Source organism: Diadema setosum, chromosome 13 (genome assembly GCF_964275005.1).
Source record: "Diadema setosum chromosome 13, eeDiaSeto1, whole genome shotgun sequence".
In the NCBI taxonomy this organism is placed as follows: Eukaryota; Metazoa; Echinodermata; class Echinoidea; order Diadematoida; family Diadematidae; genus Diadema; species Diadema setosum.
This window is the reverse complement of record NC_092697.1, coordinates 28389334-28410564: the sequence shown is the minus strand read 5'-3', so window position 1 is coordinate 28410564 and position 21231 is coordinate 28389334. Positions and strand designations below refer to the sequence as shown.

The window sequence follows — 21231 nt, the reverse complement described above, 5'->3', positions numbered from 1 at the left end:
CTTATAATACACAAAGTAAGATTTTATAAAACATGCACCTCAGCAATATTCAGTAACAACACAATAAATGCACTAAAAAGAATCTTTTGAAAGATTAACACAATTTTGATACAGAATATGGGTCAGATTGCGAAAATGCCTCCCACTTTTTTGCACCCGTACATAGGAATACATAGGGTGGCACCACTCTGAGCGCGCGTTAAGGCATTTGTTTTTGCGCTGAAGACCTTTTTTTTTCCTTCTTCTTCTTCTTCTCCATTTTTTTGTTTGTTTTTGTTTGGGGGGGGGGGGGTTGTCAGCTGATAGAAGAAACCCGAAAGTGGCACCAGGGCCCTGTTGCATAAAACCCTTACCGCTGGACTTACCGCTCCTTTCTAGCGGTAAATCTTCAAATCAGCGGTAAATTTTATAATCCTTGATGCTGATTGGCTGTGATGCCTAATTTTGACGGTAGTTACCATTGAAATTCAACGGTAAGTTTTATGCAACGGGCCCCAGAAGTCGCGCTGAAGGTCCTTTTTTTCTGTTTTTTTTTTTTTTTTTTTTGCTTGTTTCCTAATGAAACTCGGGAGTGCCCCCACCCAACTTTTGAAAACGTGGCACCGGCCATGAAAATTAATATATAACAACAATTATTGTAAACATTGGAATCATGTTCCGAATACTAGTACATTTCCCCCATCTCTCTCATTTTTATTCCCTTCCACCATCGTCCTCGACACACTATGCATCGATAATAAACAGAAGGGATGCCTCTCTGAGGTCTTTTGAATTCTGTCAAGAGAGGGCGACATGGCAGTCGCGCATGTGTCCAGCACACCGGTCCAGCATTGCGTTGCTTGCATGCAGCATGCATACCATGCCGGTGGCAGCATGCAGCGAGGCAGCTTACAACAAGCAATATGCACTCGATCACACGCACGCACGATCGACCACCGCCCTCAGGCTCAGGCCCCAACCGCAGCAGAGCAGCTAGCAGAGCGGCCGAGCCTGCCTACGGACGTCGTCCAGAAGCCGTACCTAGTCGCGCCGGCCCGCGCCCAAGCTAGGTACACGTACAATACTAGTAAAAGTACTCTACGCTAGTGGGCACTGACTTGAGCTGGAAAGTATTGGTGTCTCGACCTCGATTAGGCCTACGGGTTTGCTACCACGACGTCGACAGGTACTGTACTCTCGAATCAACTTCGCCACTCGGTACAGATCGTTGTGACAGTTTGCAGTGTACGTAGATCTGTAACGCCATTAACGGAGTTACACAGCACAGTCTGGGATGGCAGGAGGATGGTTGTGGAAAGGCAATGTGACAACTCACTATTTAAACGAGTTACAGTTGTAAATTATACAGCGTTGCATTTGGAGTTCAGCGAGTGAATTTAATACATGATGCGTATAAAAAAAGGCCTTTAGTTTACTCCAACTTTGGAGAGCTAGATTATCTAGATATTCTTGGGGGGGGGGGGAACGTCTACTGTTTCGTAATTTTCAGCTATGGAGAGCACAATATCGCCATCGGTTGTGAAGGAAGAACTCTTCTTCTTCATTGACTATTGTTCTTTCCGTACGTAAATTTATGTAAAATTTACCTAGAAAAACGTTGATAAATGATAATCATGTTGACAAATGTTGACAAATGCAGCTCATTGTCGTGTAACACAATTCACAAGAAATGATGGAATTTAGGTTTACCTGCACTCCATGCAGGATATCTGTTGTAAATGCACTACAGTGCACTCCCGTTATAACGAACACGGTTATAACGAAATTCCGGTTACAACGAAGTAAAATTTAGGGCCAAAACATTGTCAACTCTATATATTTTTATTGTTTATTCATTCGGTCATAACGAAATTTCGATATAACGAAAGAAAATAGCCGGTCCCGAGGACTTCGTTATAACGGGAGTCCACTGTATCGCCCAATCGGTGTCTAAAGTTGTAACGTTACAGTGTAAATGTAAGTTGTGGAATTTGACTGGTGGAGTACACGGCTGCACACTCAGCGGTCACACGCTAACTACAGTACAAACTATACCTATTATACACAACCCAGTCACTGTATTACTATCAGCGTCTGGTCGGGCTAACTACAAACTAGAATCTAGATTTTATAGTAAGTAGCATGCATGAAGCTGCACTTTATATGGAAGAAGAAGAAGATTGTCATGCATGATTATCCCATGATGGAGCACAGGAATTTTAACGTTAAAAGGCAATGATGACTAGGTGTCCTAATTGCACTTTTTCTAGGTTTCAGTGTCAAAATATGGAACAATGAATGTCTCACTGAATGCATTGGTGAGATCTGTCAATATGGAAGTGGCCAAATTTAATGTAGATAAAATAGGCTAGCCTTTAACTTAAGAATGTAAGTTTGTGTTTAGGGTTTCTTGTAACATTATGCCATTTATGGTCCATAACCATAACCCATGTGTCCGATAAATTGCATGGTCACTTTCACAATGGCAAACCTAGACAGTCCATTTTTCTCTCTTTTCAACACATACAATCTAGTGTAGCTTGCACAGCAAACCATATCTTGAATATGAAGAGAGAAAAATGGATAAAGGGTTAGCCTAAAGTTGTGGAAATGAGATTATCGACAACGTGGCCACCTTGAATGTTATGGACCATGGCATAAAAGCTTAGAAAAACACGAACCTGCAGACATGCATGTTACATTGTATGTGCAGAATTGCTGTTAACTTGACCCCTTTCGCAGATCTTACCCATTCAGTGAGACATTCATTGTCCCTTCACGATAACGCTCAAACTTGAAAAAAAAAGTGCAATTTGAGGATGACATTTGCCATTGATCATACTTACACTACATGTATATCAATGAAAAGAGGAAGAGTTCCCCTTTCTTCACAACCAACATTGCACTCTCCATAACTGACAATTATGAAATAGTACTAGATTGTGTAGCCCTCCAAAGTTGGATTACCTTTTTTTGATACGCACTGTATTTACGATACATCTCCAACTACTGTCTGTCTGTACCAAAGCAACAGGTCCTACAGTATGCACTACTCGGACCCCTGGTATACCAACCGCACTGGCCACCCCAACACGTTTGTGTTACTATACTGGTTTAACGTTCTGTAAACCGCACTGGCGACCCTAACGTGTTACTGTTTACAGAGCCCCGGAGCTACAGCACAGGGTCCTGCAGCACCCTGGGGTTATAATACAAGTACATGAAACACCGATCTTGTAGTAATACCATAAAGGCCATGTAAAGCTCAAGTATAGTACGGGTATGGAATCTACTGTAAAACTTAAAGTTTTAAATTAGTCGCACGAAAATATCCACTTTTACAGTAAAAGTGGATATTTTCGTGCGACTAATTTTTCGCGCTCGGCGGGGTAAGAAGAGTTTCGCATGTTTTTTTATTCTGCGGAATCAATATATCAATTACTGGAACATGTGGCAAGCAAAAATATTTGTGTGCTTTTATTTTCGTGCTAGTTTCGGGTTGTACGAAATGCGCAAAAATTTCTACATTTACAGTATGAAAAATACCGCGAAAATTTCCACTTTTACAGTATGTACAGTTAATCTATGTAATCCCAACAGCTACTATATAAATCAGTAGATGTGTTTCTTTCCCTTTAATAGCTGTCATGTCAGAACCTGGAGCTGGAACCATCTACCGGGACCTGTGGTCGAGATTACCAACCCATCAACATTCAGAGAGGCTGCTCTTCCAATTATCCAAGTTCAATGCAGCCTCCTGTAGAATTGGGTCGTACACAGCATGCTCTTAACTTCAATAGAAGCAACAAATAGGCACGTTTTTTACTTGCACTATGTGATGCCTAGAATGCACGCTCACTTGTTCACCATGCTACCTTTCACTGACACATGACATTTCCAGCATCCCTGGATAGTTCAAGGAGCTGCTGAAAGGCAGTACAATAAAAGTGGAAATTCTCGCGGTCTTGAAATTTTCGCGCATTTCGCGCAACCTGAAACTAGCGCTAAAATAAAAGCACTCAAATATTTTTGCTTGCCATTATGTTCCATTAATGGATGTCTTGATTCCGCGGAATTAAAAACACACGAGACTCTTCTCAGCTCGCCAAGCACGAAAAATTGGTTACGTGAAAATATCCACTTTTACAGTACTTCATAAGGTTCAGCTTCAAGGTTCAAGGGCCAAGGTGCGGTGTAACAAGTATTGTAATGTTAGCTCAACTCCGTGTGCCATCCCATGGCCATGGCATGCCCCCCCCCCCCCCCCCCCCCCCTCAGGCGGTCATCTGTACTGCATGCACATTCCTTTTTTTTTTGTGTGTGTGTGTGTGTGTGCATATATTAGGGGCTTAGCTCCAGGAAAAAAATCTTGAAAATTCCTCGAAGGCGATCCTTTTAGATTCTACTCCCACCACTTGCCAAATGTGCATGCATGCTTCCGTGCATGCAAGGATAGGCTAGTGTAGAGTGGTATGGCAGACTTATGAGGGGGAATAGGACATTTAATCCATTTTCTGAATGATATTGATGATACCAAGTTTACATTTGGTAGTGTTAATAAAATGAATTGCAAATACAGTGCATGGAAAAGCTGAAATTTCGAAAATAAGCCTTGGTCAGAGGATTCTCTTTGATGTTGGACAAAGCTGTGATACATCACTGCCTGCACCCATGCCATACAAGCACATGCTATCATGGTAGGTGCAAAAATGATATGTAAATGTATTACAATGCTTGATTTTTAAGAAGTGATTAATCATGTCTCATAAGTTCTCTCCCAAATACATATCATTATGCACATGACTTGTTTCAGTATCTCTTTTTTCTTTTTCAGACATGCCCATCTGTAGAAATCTCAGCCTGGACTTTGAGTGAAGGAAAGTGCTGCAGGAAGTACATCTTTAGTGGTATGTATATTCAGCATGAGAAAGTCCCTAGATATGTTCCTGTCCATACAGGTGCTGAAATTGTAGACATTCTTCACCACAGCACTTTTCCTTCATGTAGAGGGTACAATGTAACTTTGTTTAGCTTCCCTTCCAAAAACATGTGATAGGGCAGGGCTCCACACTAACTTTTATTTTTGGTGGCCCAAAGGCAAACATCCGACCTTTTTTGGTGGCCCGATCAGGCCACCAAATTCTTCATTTCTGAAATTTTGGTGGCCCGACGTGCGTTTTTGGTGGCCCTGGGCCACCGGGCCACCGTTAGTGTCGAGCCCTGGATAGGGGTACATTTTTACCAGCCTCCCTCCCAAAACCCTGAAATAGGGGGTATTTTTTATGGCTTCCCTTCCAAAAGCCTGTAATAGGGGTCAAAATCCTAACCCATTTCCATCTTTAAAGGGGTTGTCTCTGGAAATCTGGAACAAGCATGTGTATGGTTGACCACCTGAGGGGAGGGGGCATGGACAGCCTTAGACTGCATAGAAAAGATCAAAGTGGGTCGACCTGACTACTGCAGACTTCATTACATTTTGAACGATCTTCTCAAGATTTTGAGCACTAATTCAACCAAGTGTAACTTGTATAATAAGTACCGTGGGAATGGGCCTGGGTGCACATCGCATGTCAGGTCTTGATGTGTTGCCCAAACTTTCACCTTCTGCAGTGCAAGTTTCAGTATGAAGCAAGCCACCCAGATGACCACAGACCATGACATTACATACAACTATGCACTACAATATAAAGAAAATAAAAATACAATTCAACATATTTTCACTTTTCTAGCACAATGAAAGTGCACTAGACATACCTCTCCCAGAAATTCAGGGAATAATAATTATAAGTCCAGGAAATGTTTACTTTTCATGTGAAATGATATTTTGTGAAATTTTCTCTGTATTTTCTTTATATCATAGTGTACATGTGATGTCATGGTTAGTCTTCTGATCCAGCAGTCTTGTCCCCAAAACTTCAAAAAGGTAGATCTATAACTTTTGAATGGATTGTAAGATTTTCCTCAAACATTCACAGATAAGTTTATGTGTTCTACTATTGAAATATTGTTGCATTTACTCAGTCAATACGTACACTACAATTGCAGTGGCGGGCTTCACTCCGGTTTCACTCCCCTTCAAGATGTTTTGTGTTAGCCTAGGCTGGGAGTTTTATGAAGTATAGTTGCTTGTTACTAGCAAAGGCCAGCAGACGTGGTGAGAGGCAAGTCATGTAGCACCACCAAGGGTAGAGGTCTGGCAGCTTTAACTCCTTGAACCTTGTCTCCTTCACAAGTTTCTGGTCTTCAAGGCTGTAGGCTGATAGGGCCAGGCTTGTCGATGTGACTCGGGCTATGAACACTCTGTCTTCAGAATCCACGGCAGCGTACAGGTATTCGTCGAGATCAGTGCGTTCAAGGCTGCATGTCTCATTCCCCTCTGAGTCGAATATGGTGATCATATGCGGTGAACTCGCGTCGTTGCTGGTAATAATCATGCCGCTCTTCCCTATGATGCTGATCTGTCGTGGATTGGCGAGTCCTGTTGATATACAGCTCTGTTGCAGACGTGGAACTAAAGCTCTAGTACTAGTCGTAGTGTTGTTGGACCTGTTTCGGCTGCTGGAAATCTTATGGATCTTATTGGTACCATTGACAGAGTAGATGTGTTTTGCATCTGTGCACAGCTTGAAGTAGTAATCTACCCTCTTCGTAAGAAGGGACTGTATCAGCTGTTTGTTGTGGTGATAGATTTTAATTTCCCCTCTACTGTGAGAAAACACAGATTTTCTGTCACCTAGAATAGCAATGTCCCACACTGGTCCAACTTCAGCTCCAAGATGTTCTTCTCTTTCTCCTGAAAGACTAAATGCATCGGAGCCATGGCGATACCAGCCATACCCTATTGCAACTCTTTCTGTCGACAAGGCTGTCATGCCATACATCCATTGAGGGAGCTCCACCTGCTGTAAGATTGTCAAAGTCTTGTCAACCCCCAGGAATAAGGGATCTGTGGTGAGGGCATTGTTTCTGTTGATCTCCAATTGACCTATTGCCAGAAGCTCCTCCTCTGCTGGGTGAAATGTCATTCTCTGCGCAGTGTCCCTGATATGTGCAGCAGAGTCCTTGTCAACTGGCAGTGCCAGGTAGTTCTTCAGGTCAGTGCAGACTTGTGTGTGGGCAACCAGACTGTCCTTTTCGAGCTCCCCAAGTCTGCTGTGCTGTACTAGCTCCAGCATGCAGCCCATTTGTTTTATTTGCTGCCTGTGACCTGCCTTTAGACCATCAAGTTTACCGCACAATTCAGTTTGCAATGTGTTAACCTTATCCAGCAAGGCTAGCTCGTTGTTTTTCATTCGTCTGGCTTTGACATCATGGCAATCCTTAATGCTGCGCTTCAGCTTCTTCATGACGCAGTGCACCTCTTGCCGCTCCAGCTCATTATGGCAAATGTTCTTCTCAATGTTTGCTTTCTGTGACTCACAGCACTGTGTGAGGTACTGAACCTTTTCTTGTATCTTTGCCTCAAACTCATCTTGGCTTTCAATTGCGTGGTCACGGTGAGAGAGCACCACACACTTCAGACACACATGGACTGTGCAGTCTTTGCAGAACAGGTCCTTTGGTGCCCGCTGATGCTGCTCAGAGCACCTATCGAATGCTGTTTGAACATGGACCCTTCCCTCCTCTATGTCTTTCATGTCAACAACATCATGCCCGGCAAATAGGGCCTGCATCTGCTTGTGGCTGTGGGTGCATACGGTGCACATGTAGACATTGCAAGTGCAGCAGAATGAGACTGCACCATGCCCTTCCTTGCAGGAAGTACACATTTGTTGAGACTCCAGGATGGCTGTCACTCCTCTTCCACTGCAACTAGTGAGCTCATCGACCAGGGCGTTGAGGGATACATTGGGCGGCAAGCCATCCACACGCTTCCCATTGTGGAACGGGGTGATATCTCTGCAGACAGGACACACCATGTGGTCCTGATCCTCACGGGTCCTGTCCCACTTCTTGAGGCATGGCTTGCAGAAGGTATGTCCACAGGTCAGTAGGGTGGCGTTGCGGAATACTGCTAGGCATAGAGGACACTTCAGGCTCTCTGTTTCGGGGGCTGCTTTTGCACCATCAGCGTCCATTTGATTCTCGGCCATTGTTTACTCTCTGCAAAGAAGACAATCAGTAATTGACACCAGGGTCCATAAGTGGAGCTATTGTAGCGTGCAGCCAGTCCCAGCTACATGCACAATAAGTATAACTGGGCATTATAGGAAACAGACCACCAAAAATGAGTCCCCATCTCAACAGAATGTCATAACATTGTAAATAAGGTGAACCATTTTACAGTGCAACCTTGCTATAAAGAACTCCTCTTTCATGTAAACTGGGTAATTTGTCGTGTTCCAACTCCTTATACTTTGAGGGTTTTTGTACCCTGATAGAGTGAAAAACCTGCTAACAAAATAATTGTCATGTTTTTTTTTTAAGTCCTCCTTCTAGCAAGCTCCCCCTAGCTGTACCAATAGAACTAGTAACATAGAAATTATTCTATGACTGTGTCAATAAAGTGTTGTGTAGAAATGAAAGGTGGCCATGTGTTCATTTCTGAATTAGCTCAAGAGGAGGACAAAAACAGTTTGATACTTTGTTTAGGAACCTTAACCCCAAATGTAAATGTGGATAGAGTGAAAGCATCAATGCTAGTAGAAAGCATGAGATAAAGTTTGAGGAAAATCGGACGGTCAATTCAAAAGTGTCAAAGATTTTGCTGCTGGATGCCTGGATCACAATACTGCAGTTCATGGTGTCATGGACAACAAAAGAATACATGTATGAAATTAAACATTTGCTTTCCAAGCATAGTGAAAGAACACTTGACTTAACCTCTTTTAGAAAGTAGGAGGGATACTATTACCCTTAACATACTGTATCATGTTATTAACACACCTATGGAATAGATCTCTTTTAATGAAAAATGAAATTTTGTAGATTTTGCTTTTTATTTTCTGTATATTGTTTATATAAATGTTGACATGACATCATGAACTGTCCATAGTATGCCTACCTTAGTCCAAATTGAGTGATGACAACACACTGAAACACTGAAAAATTGTACTTATGCTTTTTTAATCGATTGTCTGATTTTCCTCAAACTATCACTGATGTGTTCTACTAATATTGCTGCTTTCACTCACATAATTCACATACTAGGGTTTTGTTTTCCTTGAAGGCAAAATGTTATACCATACGATGCCATGACAAACTGGTGAGAGGGGAACTTATTAATATTTTTGTCCTTTTAATTTGCATTATCTCTTTACTACTGTAGCTGTGTCTTTACTATCTAGACAATGAATATAGTTTATGTAACTCTTCTGTCCCACACACATACACACATGCACAGACGCGTCTATGGTGGAAACCGAGGACCTGTTTTACCCACAAGAATTTTACCAGGTAACCAAGGACCTGTGTGTACATTAGAAGTAGGACTCTTGTCAACCGAGGACTCATTCGTATAATACCATCCAACTGAGGACTTATTACAATAATGCACTAATCGAGGACCTACAAACATATACCCCTACATGCAAAAGCAGACTGTTAGGAATGGTCTGCGAAGCGAGGACGTCCTCAGTTCTCTGTGTGTCCTCAGTTTAAATGTAAAGTTCGTGTGTGTGTCCTTGTTTTCCACCATGGGTAAGTGCACACACACACACACATGCTCAAGTGCAATTTCTAGCCGAGTGTGAAAATCAGGAAAAAATCCAATATCTTAACATACAGTACACTGTTTCCAGTGACATTGGCAGTTATTAAATACCTGGTACTAGTGGTAGCTTGAACTGTGTTACATGCTATATGTGTCTACACTTTACTGCTGTGTAAGTTTTCTTGTGTTTTACAGACTTTTTATACAAATAGGTGATTTAATGATTAAGTGTTAGCAATTTAGGTTAGGTATGTTACCACTATGACTACTCAGACTAAGGAAGGGCCTTTATACATCCTATACCTCAAGGACTCTGCCCCTTTGCATTTTACTGTACGAGCTGAAATTTTCGTGGTGGTTTTATTTTCGCGAATTTCGCGAATTGCCTTTGAACCGCGAAAATAACAACACACGAAAATAACAACGTGCGAATAGATAAGTACAGTTAGACCTCGCAACCGCGAAATTAAAGGGGACCTCCGGATGATTTTCATACTTTTACATCTGAACAACTATAAATTAGTGAAACTGAGTACAGAGTTTCTGAATTCATAGTGATTGGGATGAGAAATGAGAATGTTTCCAAAATTTATAACAAATTGCAGTGAACAAGGATGATGACATGGCAGCCTCACCATAAGAATGCATGAGTTGGGGCACAAGGAAGCAGAAGAAAAGAAGAAAGCATGCATAGATTCTTCACAGGTGTACTTGTTAAGCAGGGGGTATTGTAATGGAATTACACTGCTACATTTCTGTGAGGCTCTGATGTCATCAACACTGTTCAGTGTAATTTGTTTAAGATTTTCATTTTATTGGTTTCTCTGCTCAAGGGCAACAATAAATTACACGAATCTATATATGGAGCTGTTGATTTATGTACTACATGATGTAGAATTATGAAAATCGTCCGGAATGCCCCTTTAACAACATGTGAAAATGTCCTCCTAGTAGCAATTCGCGAAAATATCTGTACGCGAAAATTTCAGCTCGTACAGTATCTGAAAAAGTGTATGCAGCCCTGTTAGTTGAAATTCCATGCATTACAAGTCATGTTTAAAGTTACATGTATTGTTGCATTTGAAACATGTCTTTGTTGCAAACAGTGCTGTAGATATTTTCTATGTGATCAACTTATTCTAAAGTGATCAAGAAAAATTGCCTACATTTTGTTATTCTTAATGTTTGCTCATCTGAAAATTAATTCCTGTTTGTATACTAAATGTTTGAAAACTATCCAAATAGGAAATAAGGTTCGTTATTCTGAAGGCTCGTTAATCTGAGTATGACATAAGGTTAGTACATGTTATTGCAATTTTGAAGCTTCTGCTATCTCCTTCTTTTCCTTTTCCGATTATCGAACCTTTGAGGAAAACTGCCTTCCAAGTTGAATCTTGAGAGTGGAAGACCTCCCCCCCCCCCCTCCTATCAAGTGTGGTGTAAATGTCAGACCCTGCACATGCTGTGTCATACATCATTCTATCTTATCTGTTGTTACAGCACTCACAGGTAATAAAGCTTGATTTCTAAAATCTAACTTAGGTATACAGCTGCTTGAGCTGGATAGATAATCACAATGTGCTTTAATGGTGCCAAAAGTGATTGAAATGTTAGAGCAGCCCAAATGCTGTTGCAGTTCTCAGAGCTGGCTTTTAACCACTTTGCGCAGTATGTGAACGTAAAATAATTCTACTGGATTTCATGGGCTTGATCTGCCCATCAGTAGTGTCTGCTACAGGTGGTGGATCAGTGTCATGTGACAGTCCTAGGCCCTGTTTTATTAAAAGATGTCATCGATTTTAAATTTCCTTACCACAAAGGCTGCCATAGACTTATCATAGAAATCAATTTTATAATCAATTTTAACTCTTCATAAAACAGGGCCCTAGTATTTTAACAGTGGCCACAAAGTACCTCAAATGCCTCTTTTCCACTCTGAATTCACGTCTGCTTGCTCAGAAACAAAATTCTGGGTTTTTATTCAAGTGTTTGTTTATGGATCAGTATTAATTTATAGTTTTGTCTCTTTTATATTGCTTTTGTTCATTTGTTCTGCCTGTTTGTAATCCAGTGCCATACTTTTACTAATTTACTCGGAAAATTGTTGAAATTAAGTAATGTTGGAATAATCCTGCAAATGAGCAGTAAAGGAGGATATTGCACAGACTTATCCCTGAGAAAAGTTTGCTGCTACCAACAGTTTACTTTTAGGATCTTTGAAATGGTGGACAGCAGGATGCAGACTGGAAATGAAGTTGGGATCACAACAAACATTTGTTGTAATGTGCTTACCTCTTGTGGAATAAGGTGGGGAGGAGACCAATTCTTGTACTCTTGCTGCTACATGTATAGTGTAGACAAAACTTCATCCATCACACACTCGAGCTAGGTTGAGAAGGCAGAGAAGAATTCTCTTTATTTACTCGCCTTGCTACGATTGGTACCCTTGACTTCGAGGCTGTGGCGGTTGCTCAATAACCGATTGCTGGGACTGTGTGAGGTGAAATGTCTGGAGAATCAATAATGCTTGGGTTCAGCACCCAGAGATCAGCTCTGGGAATCCCCACATTTGCGTACCGGTATTTATTATCAGTGTGTGTATTGATTATACATGTAGATGTGTGTGTGTGTGTGTGTGTGTGCATGGAGAGAGGAAGATGAGAGGAAGAGACACACACATGCAGACACACACACTCACGCCTACGCAGGAATGGTATTGGGAAATGATGATGTGCAGTCCACGTACATTGCAGTAATCTCACTCAGTGGTCTTGGAGTATTGCGCAATATGTGTTGTTTACACCTTAGGGACATTTTTCTTCCTTCTTGTGTACGCTATGCTGATTCCCCATGAGACTGGAAACCCATCTCAATAGTGAGGATTGCAGTCTACTCTTCGAGCTGTTGCTCTCATGGTTCCAACTCATGCTTATCTGCCTGCCAGTCAACATACAGTTGAACCTCTTGTATCCGGACAAGTCGGGACCGGGGCTCATCCGGTTAAGGGATTTGGCCGGATACGGGAGACTCAATGCTTTATACATGTACATATACATACACAAGTACTGATGTAGCCCATTGTAGCACCACATGTAGTAATGTGTATACTGCAACCTTTTCATTGTTACACTCAGTAACAGACCCAAAAATAGAGGGTCGTGTTTGCAAGAATGAAATCATTTTCTTTTATAAATTCTTGGGATGATTTACCTAAATAATTATTAAGAAATGTATCAAGTATATGTAATTCATTTGTGTTTGTGTAGGAGTTCTCAAGGAGTTGGGAATCCCCCTTTCCTCCCGTAATTCTTAAAAAAAGATAAAAAAAAATCACGGCGAGATAATAGAGAGATCCGGATAAAGGGAGGCCGGATAATAGAGGTTCAACTGTACAGTGTTGTATTTTATACAAACATAGAATCACAATACACTGTACATAGTGCAAAGTGCATTATTGGGTATTATTCCACAGACACTTCTCACCGTAACCCATGATACATTCATCAGAGAAGATTCATGAAAAGTAAATTAATCATGCCTTTGCTGGAGTATGCTTTGTATGTAAATTGTTCAGATTTTTGTTTGCACTGTATCAAAGTTTAATGTTTGGAACTGTATCTTACATATATTGTTAGACATAGTATCATAATGGCAGTACTGGTTTCAAAGAAAATGCGTCTACAATTCTAACACTGTAACTTAACTCCAGTATTAAGTGTGAAATGAAGTTTGAAACAAAGATCTTATTTATGCATGTTTATGAAATTCACATGACAATAGAAAGCTGAGATTGACTACAGTATGTTTTGAAAATTAACACTTGTGCTCTTAGGACCAACAAAAAGAATGAAGGAGGAGAAGGAGGGTACAGTGATGGATGTAATAAGGTAATTGTAGGTGCTCCTAACTCGAAAGTGTTGCATACGGTATTTGCAGGGGGTATGTGGCTGTCATCTACTTCATTAATTTTCAGGACTTGCTGCAGTTTTAAGGCATGTACAATTTATACCAGCTCATTCTAGTAATGTTCAGGCATGCCTCTGTCCCACAAGGCCTTGAGGTAGTGTTGCATATTTTACTTCTTGTCTGTCTGTCCATCCCTCCATCTGCCCACATTTTGTTGATTTTGTTGCAGGAGCACATTATTGAGAGCAGACATCAGCCCCCCTCCCCAATGTTTGTAAAAGTATGCAATTCAGTAAAGGGTTTGAGAACCAGTCTGGCACCATTTCATATTTGCTTGCAATATATCGAAAGAGTCTACAAAGAAACTTACCTGGCTGACGCGATTTGCTGGGATGATGAGTCGTTTTGGATTATTTTCAGAAAAATGATAAAAGTCGGAAAATCGACTTTTATTCCAGAAGGATCCAGACTAACTCGGTCTCAGGGAAAAGTCGACCCTATTTCAGACAATTTACATGCAGTTCGTGATCGCCATATTCTACTGTATAATACCAAACGAGGCCTCACTGAACAGACAGGAAAGTGCGTGCTAATCCTGTACAAAACAAATGGACAGCGCGCGGTCCTCAAGCCTATACGCACATCACCTCAGTTGCTGAGACGCGCTGTCTTTGAAGTTTTTGTTGTTGTTTATCAAGTGTCTTTGATTGTTTTTAGAGGTGCTTGATAGGGGCACACTAATTTTGCATGCACATGAAAGAGGTTTTTTGATGCGTGCGTTGTAACAACTCGGACCATTACTGCAAGTAGCCAGAACGCGAAGCGCTAGTTTATACAGGCCGCTCCCATAGTACAACACTGTACAATCTAGAGGGACAACCAATACAACTCAGCCCACCGTCAAAGCGAGGCCGAGTTATCCCCGAGTCCGAGTTAAGCCTGACCCCGTTCGGGTAAGTTCTGAGACTGAACCTTTTTGGTTAATATTTCACATTTTCGTCGTTACCCATCGAATATCGTGTTATTACTGTGTTATTCCGCACATTTCCTAGGCATACATTCACATTTGGGAGCAAAATTTGACAACTTTTGCAGGCGTACCAGGACTATGTTTGGGCTTTAAATAGCATACGTACTTCATTTCTTCTTTATCTATGTTCTCTCTTCTTCATGACATAGTCTGCAGATGACAAGTTTTGGTTGGAAGCGCAAAGTTGGAGAGAGGGTGTCCAAGGAATCGTCAGCCAAGTTTGAAGATGTGACAGGAGGTGATGATTCTGCAGATGAGGATGCTGGTGTCCATGGCAACCTGTGGGATGCATTCGGCAAGCGGAGGAAGATTTTTCTGCTGGAAGATGGGGCCAGTAAGAGCAGTCGACTAAGGACCGAAGGAGAAACACTGGCTGAAGCAGGAAGGTAATCCCAACTAGTTAACGTAGAATACACTTGTATGAGGCTGACTTGTACAACTCTAGGATGTACTTGAGCCTAGAGTGAGGGCTTGTAAATTGACAGATATTCTTATACTGAACTGCTACAGAATGATGTAATTTGAATGAGCTGCACATGCTCCTTAGTATATTTTCTAGCATTCCCCTCGTAGCAGAATCTAGAATGTTCATAGGGGATTTCCTGTTGGTCTTGATTTTAGGAAGGATGATGGCACTGTCCCTCCAAATTGCCGGGGGGTAACCGTGCTGTCATAAACAGACAATATGTGTGGACAACTTATAAGTGGATAACAACTACTTAGCATCATGAGAGAACTAGGGCTGTGGCGGCCATATGCACACCGTCAAAATCCCCTTTATGCCTTCGATTGGCTTTGATGGACCTTTAATTGTGCTATCTTGCAAAGATTTCCTGCGTTTTCTTATTTTGTGTGAAAAAGATATCTGATGCTGGAAGATACATGTCACATGTCAAGTAGTTGTGCGAGTAAATGTCTGTGATGTGTTGATGAGAGAGATTATATGTGTGTAATGAGAATGTTTCTGTGTGTGTATTTGATGCAATACACTCTGTATACATGTTTAATACAACAATTTTATATTTGTTGCGTTATGTAAGTATCTTTGCGTATAGAAGTGTCACTTTGTTCACACATCACTCTCCTCACTCACACATTGATGGGGTGATGTATTTCCCACAGGTACTGGGAAGCTATTAGCAAGTGGGATGAAGCTCTTCAGCTCACTCCAGGCAGTGCAGAACTCAACGAGATGAAGGCACAGGTGGGACTGAGAGAAAAATGTTGATAAGCCACTTGTTGGCATGGTGCGAAATTCCAGATAGAAGACAGCAAGTTCTGATGTACATGAACGCCTCTTTGAATGTGTGAAATGAAGACAGGGTGAGCTTTTGGAATTGCCACTCATGACATAAATGATGCATAACTATTAAAACAGACTTCATTTAGATATTAAATCTAATTCTTATCTGAAATATTAAGCATTTGAGGCAAATAATTTACCAGCATACAGTACACTATAAAGACATGCACCCCACTGCCGTGTAACTATTATTCGCACAAAGGATAACTTTGCCAACAGTGATGGGGATATGATATTTATCAAGTGTAGAAGACGTGCTGGAGATACTGCTCTGAAAAAGATGTGAACCTTTTCACACTCAAACTTTGCAGAGGTTTTTAGCAGATCAGAAATAGGAGTGGTTCATGTACAGGTGTTGTCACAACTTGTGACATGCTACAGGTACTTTTTTTTTTGGCCTCAAAGGTCAAAAGGTCAAAGATCAATGGAAAGTGCTGAACTAACTTTTTCCTCCATATCTCGGAAGTGGCTCAAGTTATCTTGAAACTTACTACATATTTATGCATTTCTGCCTGACAGTGATTATCCTATGAATTTTAGGGTCAAAGGCCAGATGAAAATGGTAACAATGTACTTTTCAATACAGAAATTGCACTTTTTCTCCATACCTTGAAAATTACTCAATACATAAACTTATGAATGGGTCAAAGTCAAGGTAAAGTTTTTAAATCCCCAAATACATGCTCTCCTATTCATCCAATTAAACCTAGGTCAAGGAAGGTGAACATTCAACACATTTGTGACAAACTTGTCATTTTGATATTTTGCCAATTTTGTGAAAATGTAATCACACATTGTCCACATGTACTATAGACCTATTAGGAGAATCATGTATTGTGGCGGAGGCATACCAGTCGCCTTAGGGACATTTCTAGTTTGCATTGACTGTTCTTCGTACCTTGGTCCAACAGGTCTTGATGGAGCTTCAGGAGGTCTACCCTGCGGTGGAGGCAGCCCACCAGGCCACCGCTGCCAACCCTCGGTGGTGGATCGCTCACCAGACTCTAGGAAGGGCTCAGCTGGGCCTTGGAGAAATCACCATGGTAACTGCATTTCACCTACACCACCTTGCATGCTGTGCTTGACTTTTAGGAAACATCAAAGTGCCTGAGTGTCTCATGGTTTGTTGAGGATAAATTGTCATCTTGTTCTCAGGCATTTCAGAAGAGCTTGGACAGAAACACTTCATTTTCAGTTTGAACTGATTGTTGATTGAGAATATCTGGTTAACTTGTAATTCATTCTCCAAATGTGATATATAAACCTTAATGAGTCAAACAGGATCATTTGTCTCACAGTGTCAGCAAGACTTCAGGATTCAAAGAAAATGAATTGAAAGAATTGAAATTCAAGGAGTGCAGTTATTGTCTTTCCACAAAATCATGTTCATATGCATTTACACTGTACATTGCTGATTGCAATTACAAAATACAAAGTATGTTGTAGTGCCTATATGTTTCTATCTAAGCTACATTACCCAGCATTTTAAAACAGATGTACCTACAAGGAATTTAAGGATTGCAATTAACACAAATTTGATGAGCATTTAACCATGTTGTGTTCAATTACTGGTAGAAAAATAATCTTCTTGTAAATGGTTCATTTCTGATTTTTGTTGTGTTACACTGTGGCCTAGTTTGACATAGATTGGCCTGAGATATTAATATTTGAGTGTCCACAACCTGAGCATTGAATATCTGTCTCTCTGTCTCTCTCTCTGTCAGGCTATCAAGTCATTTAGCCGGGCCATCCACATCAACCCAGCTGAGAGGGACCTGTGGGAGAGCGACCTTCAGTGGGCATGGTCCTTGCAGCGGCAAGCGAGGAAGAGGAGAAAGGGCCAGCGTCAGTACCAGGAGGATGTGGGCAAAGGAGGAGGGAAGGGGGGTGCACGAGAAACTAAAGGACCGGTGGAGGTGGGGCACACACAGGAGAAGTTACAGGATTCCACACAGACAAGACTGGATTGTTTGTCAGAAGGCAGTGTAGAGATGCACACGTCACACGCTGATTGCCATGACAATTGCCAAGGAGGAGGCGAGTCCGATGATAGCTCCATCTGCCAAGATGAATGTGGCAAGCCCAGTTCGCTGTTTTGTCGTGAAGGTTGCAGGTGACCTGAGGCTTGAGCAGTCCTAGCCAGGTTCAACTCATCTTACCCTTGTCTCCTGAAGAAGGCTTGGTGAAGGCATGGGACATGGAGCCCTGTAGGATGTTACTTACACTATTCTTCATAGTGTGAGCATGAATGCAAAATTGTATCACACTACTCATCACTTAGGGTCAGTGAATAGTTATGTCATACCCAACAAGCAACATCTGCAGGTTCTCTTGTGACTAGACATTCTGTCAGAAGTGAAGGTCTTCTCTTTATGTCTGTACCTCTTCAAAACAACTAACTGACAGGTTGTGGTTCCTGGGTTCTTATGCCATCTTCTTTTGTGTAATATGGTGTAACTGGATAATGGCAAAGTATGGATGAATACCAGTCTGTGGGGATGAAGCAAGAGGACCAATATCACTTTCACCTAGTCCACAAAATGTAAATGGAACTGACCACATACTTTTGTAACTTGCACCCAGTTGTCAGCAAGCAGTGTAGCTGCTATCTTTTTATGCACTTGAGTTGGCCCTTACCAGGGTGAAGAGACTGCGGAACAGGAGTTCAGTCCTGAATTTTTTCTGAAGGGGGGGGGGGGGGTGGTGAGTGAGATCAGGCTAGGGGGCTCTCCCACACAAAGTTATACCCTAGTCCATGAAAGTCCATAATGTGTTTCCACCCTTTCATTGCTCTTCGATGCCATCAGATAAAATTCTTCCCCCCCCCCAAGTTGTCATTCGCCAGGATTTGAAGACCCCCCCTTCTTGGGGTAAGGGGACTTCTATCATTGCTAACTGTTGCTAACTGTATATTTATAGCGTCAGATTCCATTATCCACTGTTTGTAACTTCTGTGGAGCTTGAATGGTTTAATATACGTTGTATTTTTATACACTGTGTAACCTGCACATGCAGTGCACTGCATAATGAATACGGTTGCTACTGAATTCGTAATACAACAAAGTAAAAATTCATGTTTCAAAAGTATCACTATCTAACTTCATATATTCACTGTTTAGCTATGTTATGGCAAAATTTTGATATAGCAAAAGAAAACAGCTGGTCCCAAGGACTTTTATTATAACGGGAGTTGCCTGTGTATTATGGGTGGCTACCTAGGGGAAAACTAAGAGCCAAACCCCCCCCCCCCCAAAAAAAAAAAAAAAAAAAATAAATAAATAAATAAATAAAAAAAAAAATCCTATGTTAACAGGTGGCCACTAAAGACAGCATGGCAACCAATTTAATAGTGTATGCCATATATCCATATTGCCTGTACAGAAATAAATGATAGTTGTTTATGAATCCTTACACACTGTTGTGTCTCAGAAATGAATAAGTTTCTCAACAGTTCCTTTTACCTCCAGTGATCATTTGTATGGCAGGTGGCTTCTTTACTACTTTTTATGCCTCCGCCACGAAGTGGTGCCGGAGGGCATTATGTTTTCGGGTTGTCCATCCGTCCGTACGTACGTCCGTACGTCCGTCTGCTTTCGTTTACGCGATAACTTGAGTAATATTGACTGGAATTTTACCAAACTTGGTCCAAGTATAAAGTATGATGGGGCAATTAATTGATAAGATTTTGGGTGAAATCAGCCAAAGGTCAAAGGTCAGAGGTCAAGGTCAAATCATGAAATTGTATCCGTTTACGCGATAACTCAAGACTGGATCGAGCAAATTTCACCAAACTTTGTCGGAGGATGATGTATGATGGGGCAATTACTTGATAAGTTTTTTACTGAAATCGGACAGAGGTCAAAGGTCAAAGGTCAAGGTCAAATCCTAAAATTTATCTGTTTACGTGATAACTCAAAAACTGGATGAAGCAGCTTTCACCAAACTTGGTCCAAGGATGATGTATGATGGGACAATTAGTTGAGTAGATTTTAGTGACATCGGCAAGAGGTCAAAGGTCAAAAGGTCAAATGCTAAAAATGTGCTATTTCCCTCATATCTATGCAATGCCCAAAGGTATTTTCCTGAAACTTAGTGTAGACATGTACTACTGCGTAAAGATTTTCCAAAGAGAGTTTCATGTCATAAGGTCAAAGGTCAAAAGGTCAAAGGTTAGGTGAAAATGTTGCGATATCACTTTTCTCGCAAATGGTTCAATGTATCTTCATGGAACTTGGTGCATACGCATGTACTGACTGACAGGGATTATCTAGGGCATTGAGGGGTGGTGGGTCAATAGTCAGGGGGGTCAAAGGTCAAGGTCAACTCCTCAAAATTTTACTATTTCCCTCATATATGCAATGCTTGCATTATTAGTTTTAAAACTTAATATATTAATATATACATGCATTACCTAATGGAGATTCTCCAGGAAATTTCCAGCCAGAAGGTCAAAGGTCAAAGGTTAAGGGTCAAAGGATAGGTTTCAATGCCCCCCTCCCCCCCCAAAAAAAACCAAAACTATTTTGTACTTTAATTACACTTCATTCTTCATACCTTGGAAATTACTCAATGCATAAACTTATAAAAGGGTCCGTCAGAAGTCAAATAAAAATTCTCAATTCCCTAAATATGTGTACCTGCACTCTTAGACAATTATAGCATACCCAGTTCAAGAAAAGTGAACATTCAAGATATTTCTGACAAACCTGTCATTTCAATATTTTGCCAGTTATGTGAAACTGTCATCTCACATTGTGAAGACATTGTACTATACACCTATTGGAAGAATCATGCATTATGGCGGAGGCATCAGTCGCCATAGCGACATTTCTAGTTTTGTTTGTAATGACATTAGCACTGCTCAAACAAATATAAGTCGGCTTGTTTCACCTGGGCCAAGAGTGACAATTTGCTAGGTAAAGAGGGCACTTATTTTGGAGAGATACTTTGCTTGAGGATGCAGGTGCCATGGTAAGGCTTGATGTAAACCTGCACCTAAGGCCCGAATTCAGGAAGGTTGTACAATTGAAACCATGGTTTAAACCATGGACAATATGTATGGAGTGCCAAGTGTCGCATGGCCTATTTCGCTGACGAAGAAATCATTTCCTAACAAAGTGACAGCATTTCGTCAACGAAATGGTCATTCCATTAATGAAATAAACATTTGTCAACACGCATGTGGTATCTAAGTGGAGGCAAAGTGCGGGTCTTGCCATAAACATTCCTGTGATTACCACTTATGTATCATTATATAGCGAATAGAGTCATCTTGTTTACTTTCAGAATTGTCATTGTCGACCCTGAGGAAGACGAATGTATTCGTCGAAAATTTGGTCTGAAAAATATCACTGTTGGACT

The 21231-nt window shown here is 41.1% G+C and overlaps 1 protein-coding gene across 3 annotated transcripts; it reads left to right on the top strand.

Moving 5' to 3' along the window:
• Nucleotides 1-931: 931 nt before the first annotated feature.
• LOC140236714 (tetratricopeptide repeat protein 33-like) lies at nucleotides 932-20183 on the top strand. Of its 3 annotated transcripts, none has more exons than XM_072316638.1 (6): nucleotides 932-1165; nucleotides 4830-4886; nucleotides 14717-14953; nucleotides 15690-15771; nucleotides 16782-16913; nucleotides 17595-20183. In XM_072316638.1, the coding sequence occupies exons 3-6, from the start codon at nucleotides 14724-14726 to the stop codon at nucleotides 17985-17987; spliced, it is 837 nt and encodes a 278-aa protein (XP_072172739.1). In that variant the 5' UTR covers nucleotides 932-1165; nucleotides 4830-4886; nucleotides 14717-14723; the 3' UTR covers nucleotides 17988-20183. The 3 variants fall into 3 exon arrangements, with proteins under 3 accessions (XP_072172739.1, XP_072172738.1, XP_072172740.1); XM_072316637.1 differs by having other exon boundaries at nucleotides 4814-4886; XM_072316639.1 differs by lacking the exons at nucleotides 932-1165; nucleotides 4830-4886 and adding an exon at nucleotides 12614-12675.
• The last annotated feature ends 1048 nt before the right edge of the window (nucleotides 20184-21231 follow it).

Bases quoted from the DNA above. Each gene is read 5' to 3' on its own strand.
- LOC140236714 (XM_072316638.1), top strand. From the start codon at position 14,724: ATGACAAGTTTTGGTTGGAAGCGCAAAGTTGGAGAGAGGGTGTCCAAG. The intron at 14,954-15,689 runs GTAATCCCAACT...TATTTCCCACAG, and splicing joins ACACTGGCTGAAGCAGGAAG to GTACTGGGAAGCTATTAGCA. The intron at 15,772-16,781 runs GTGGGACTGAGA...TTGGTCCAACAG, and splicing joins TCAACGAGATGAAGGCACAG to GTCTTGATGGAGCTTCAGGA.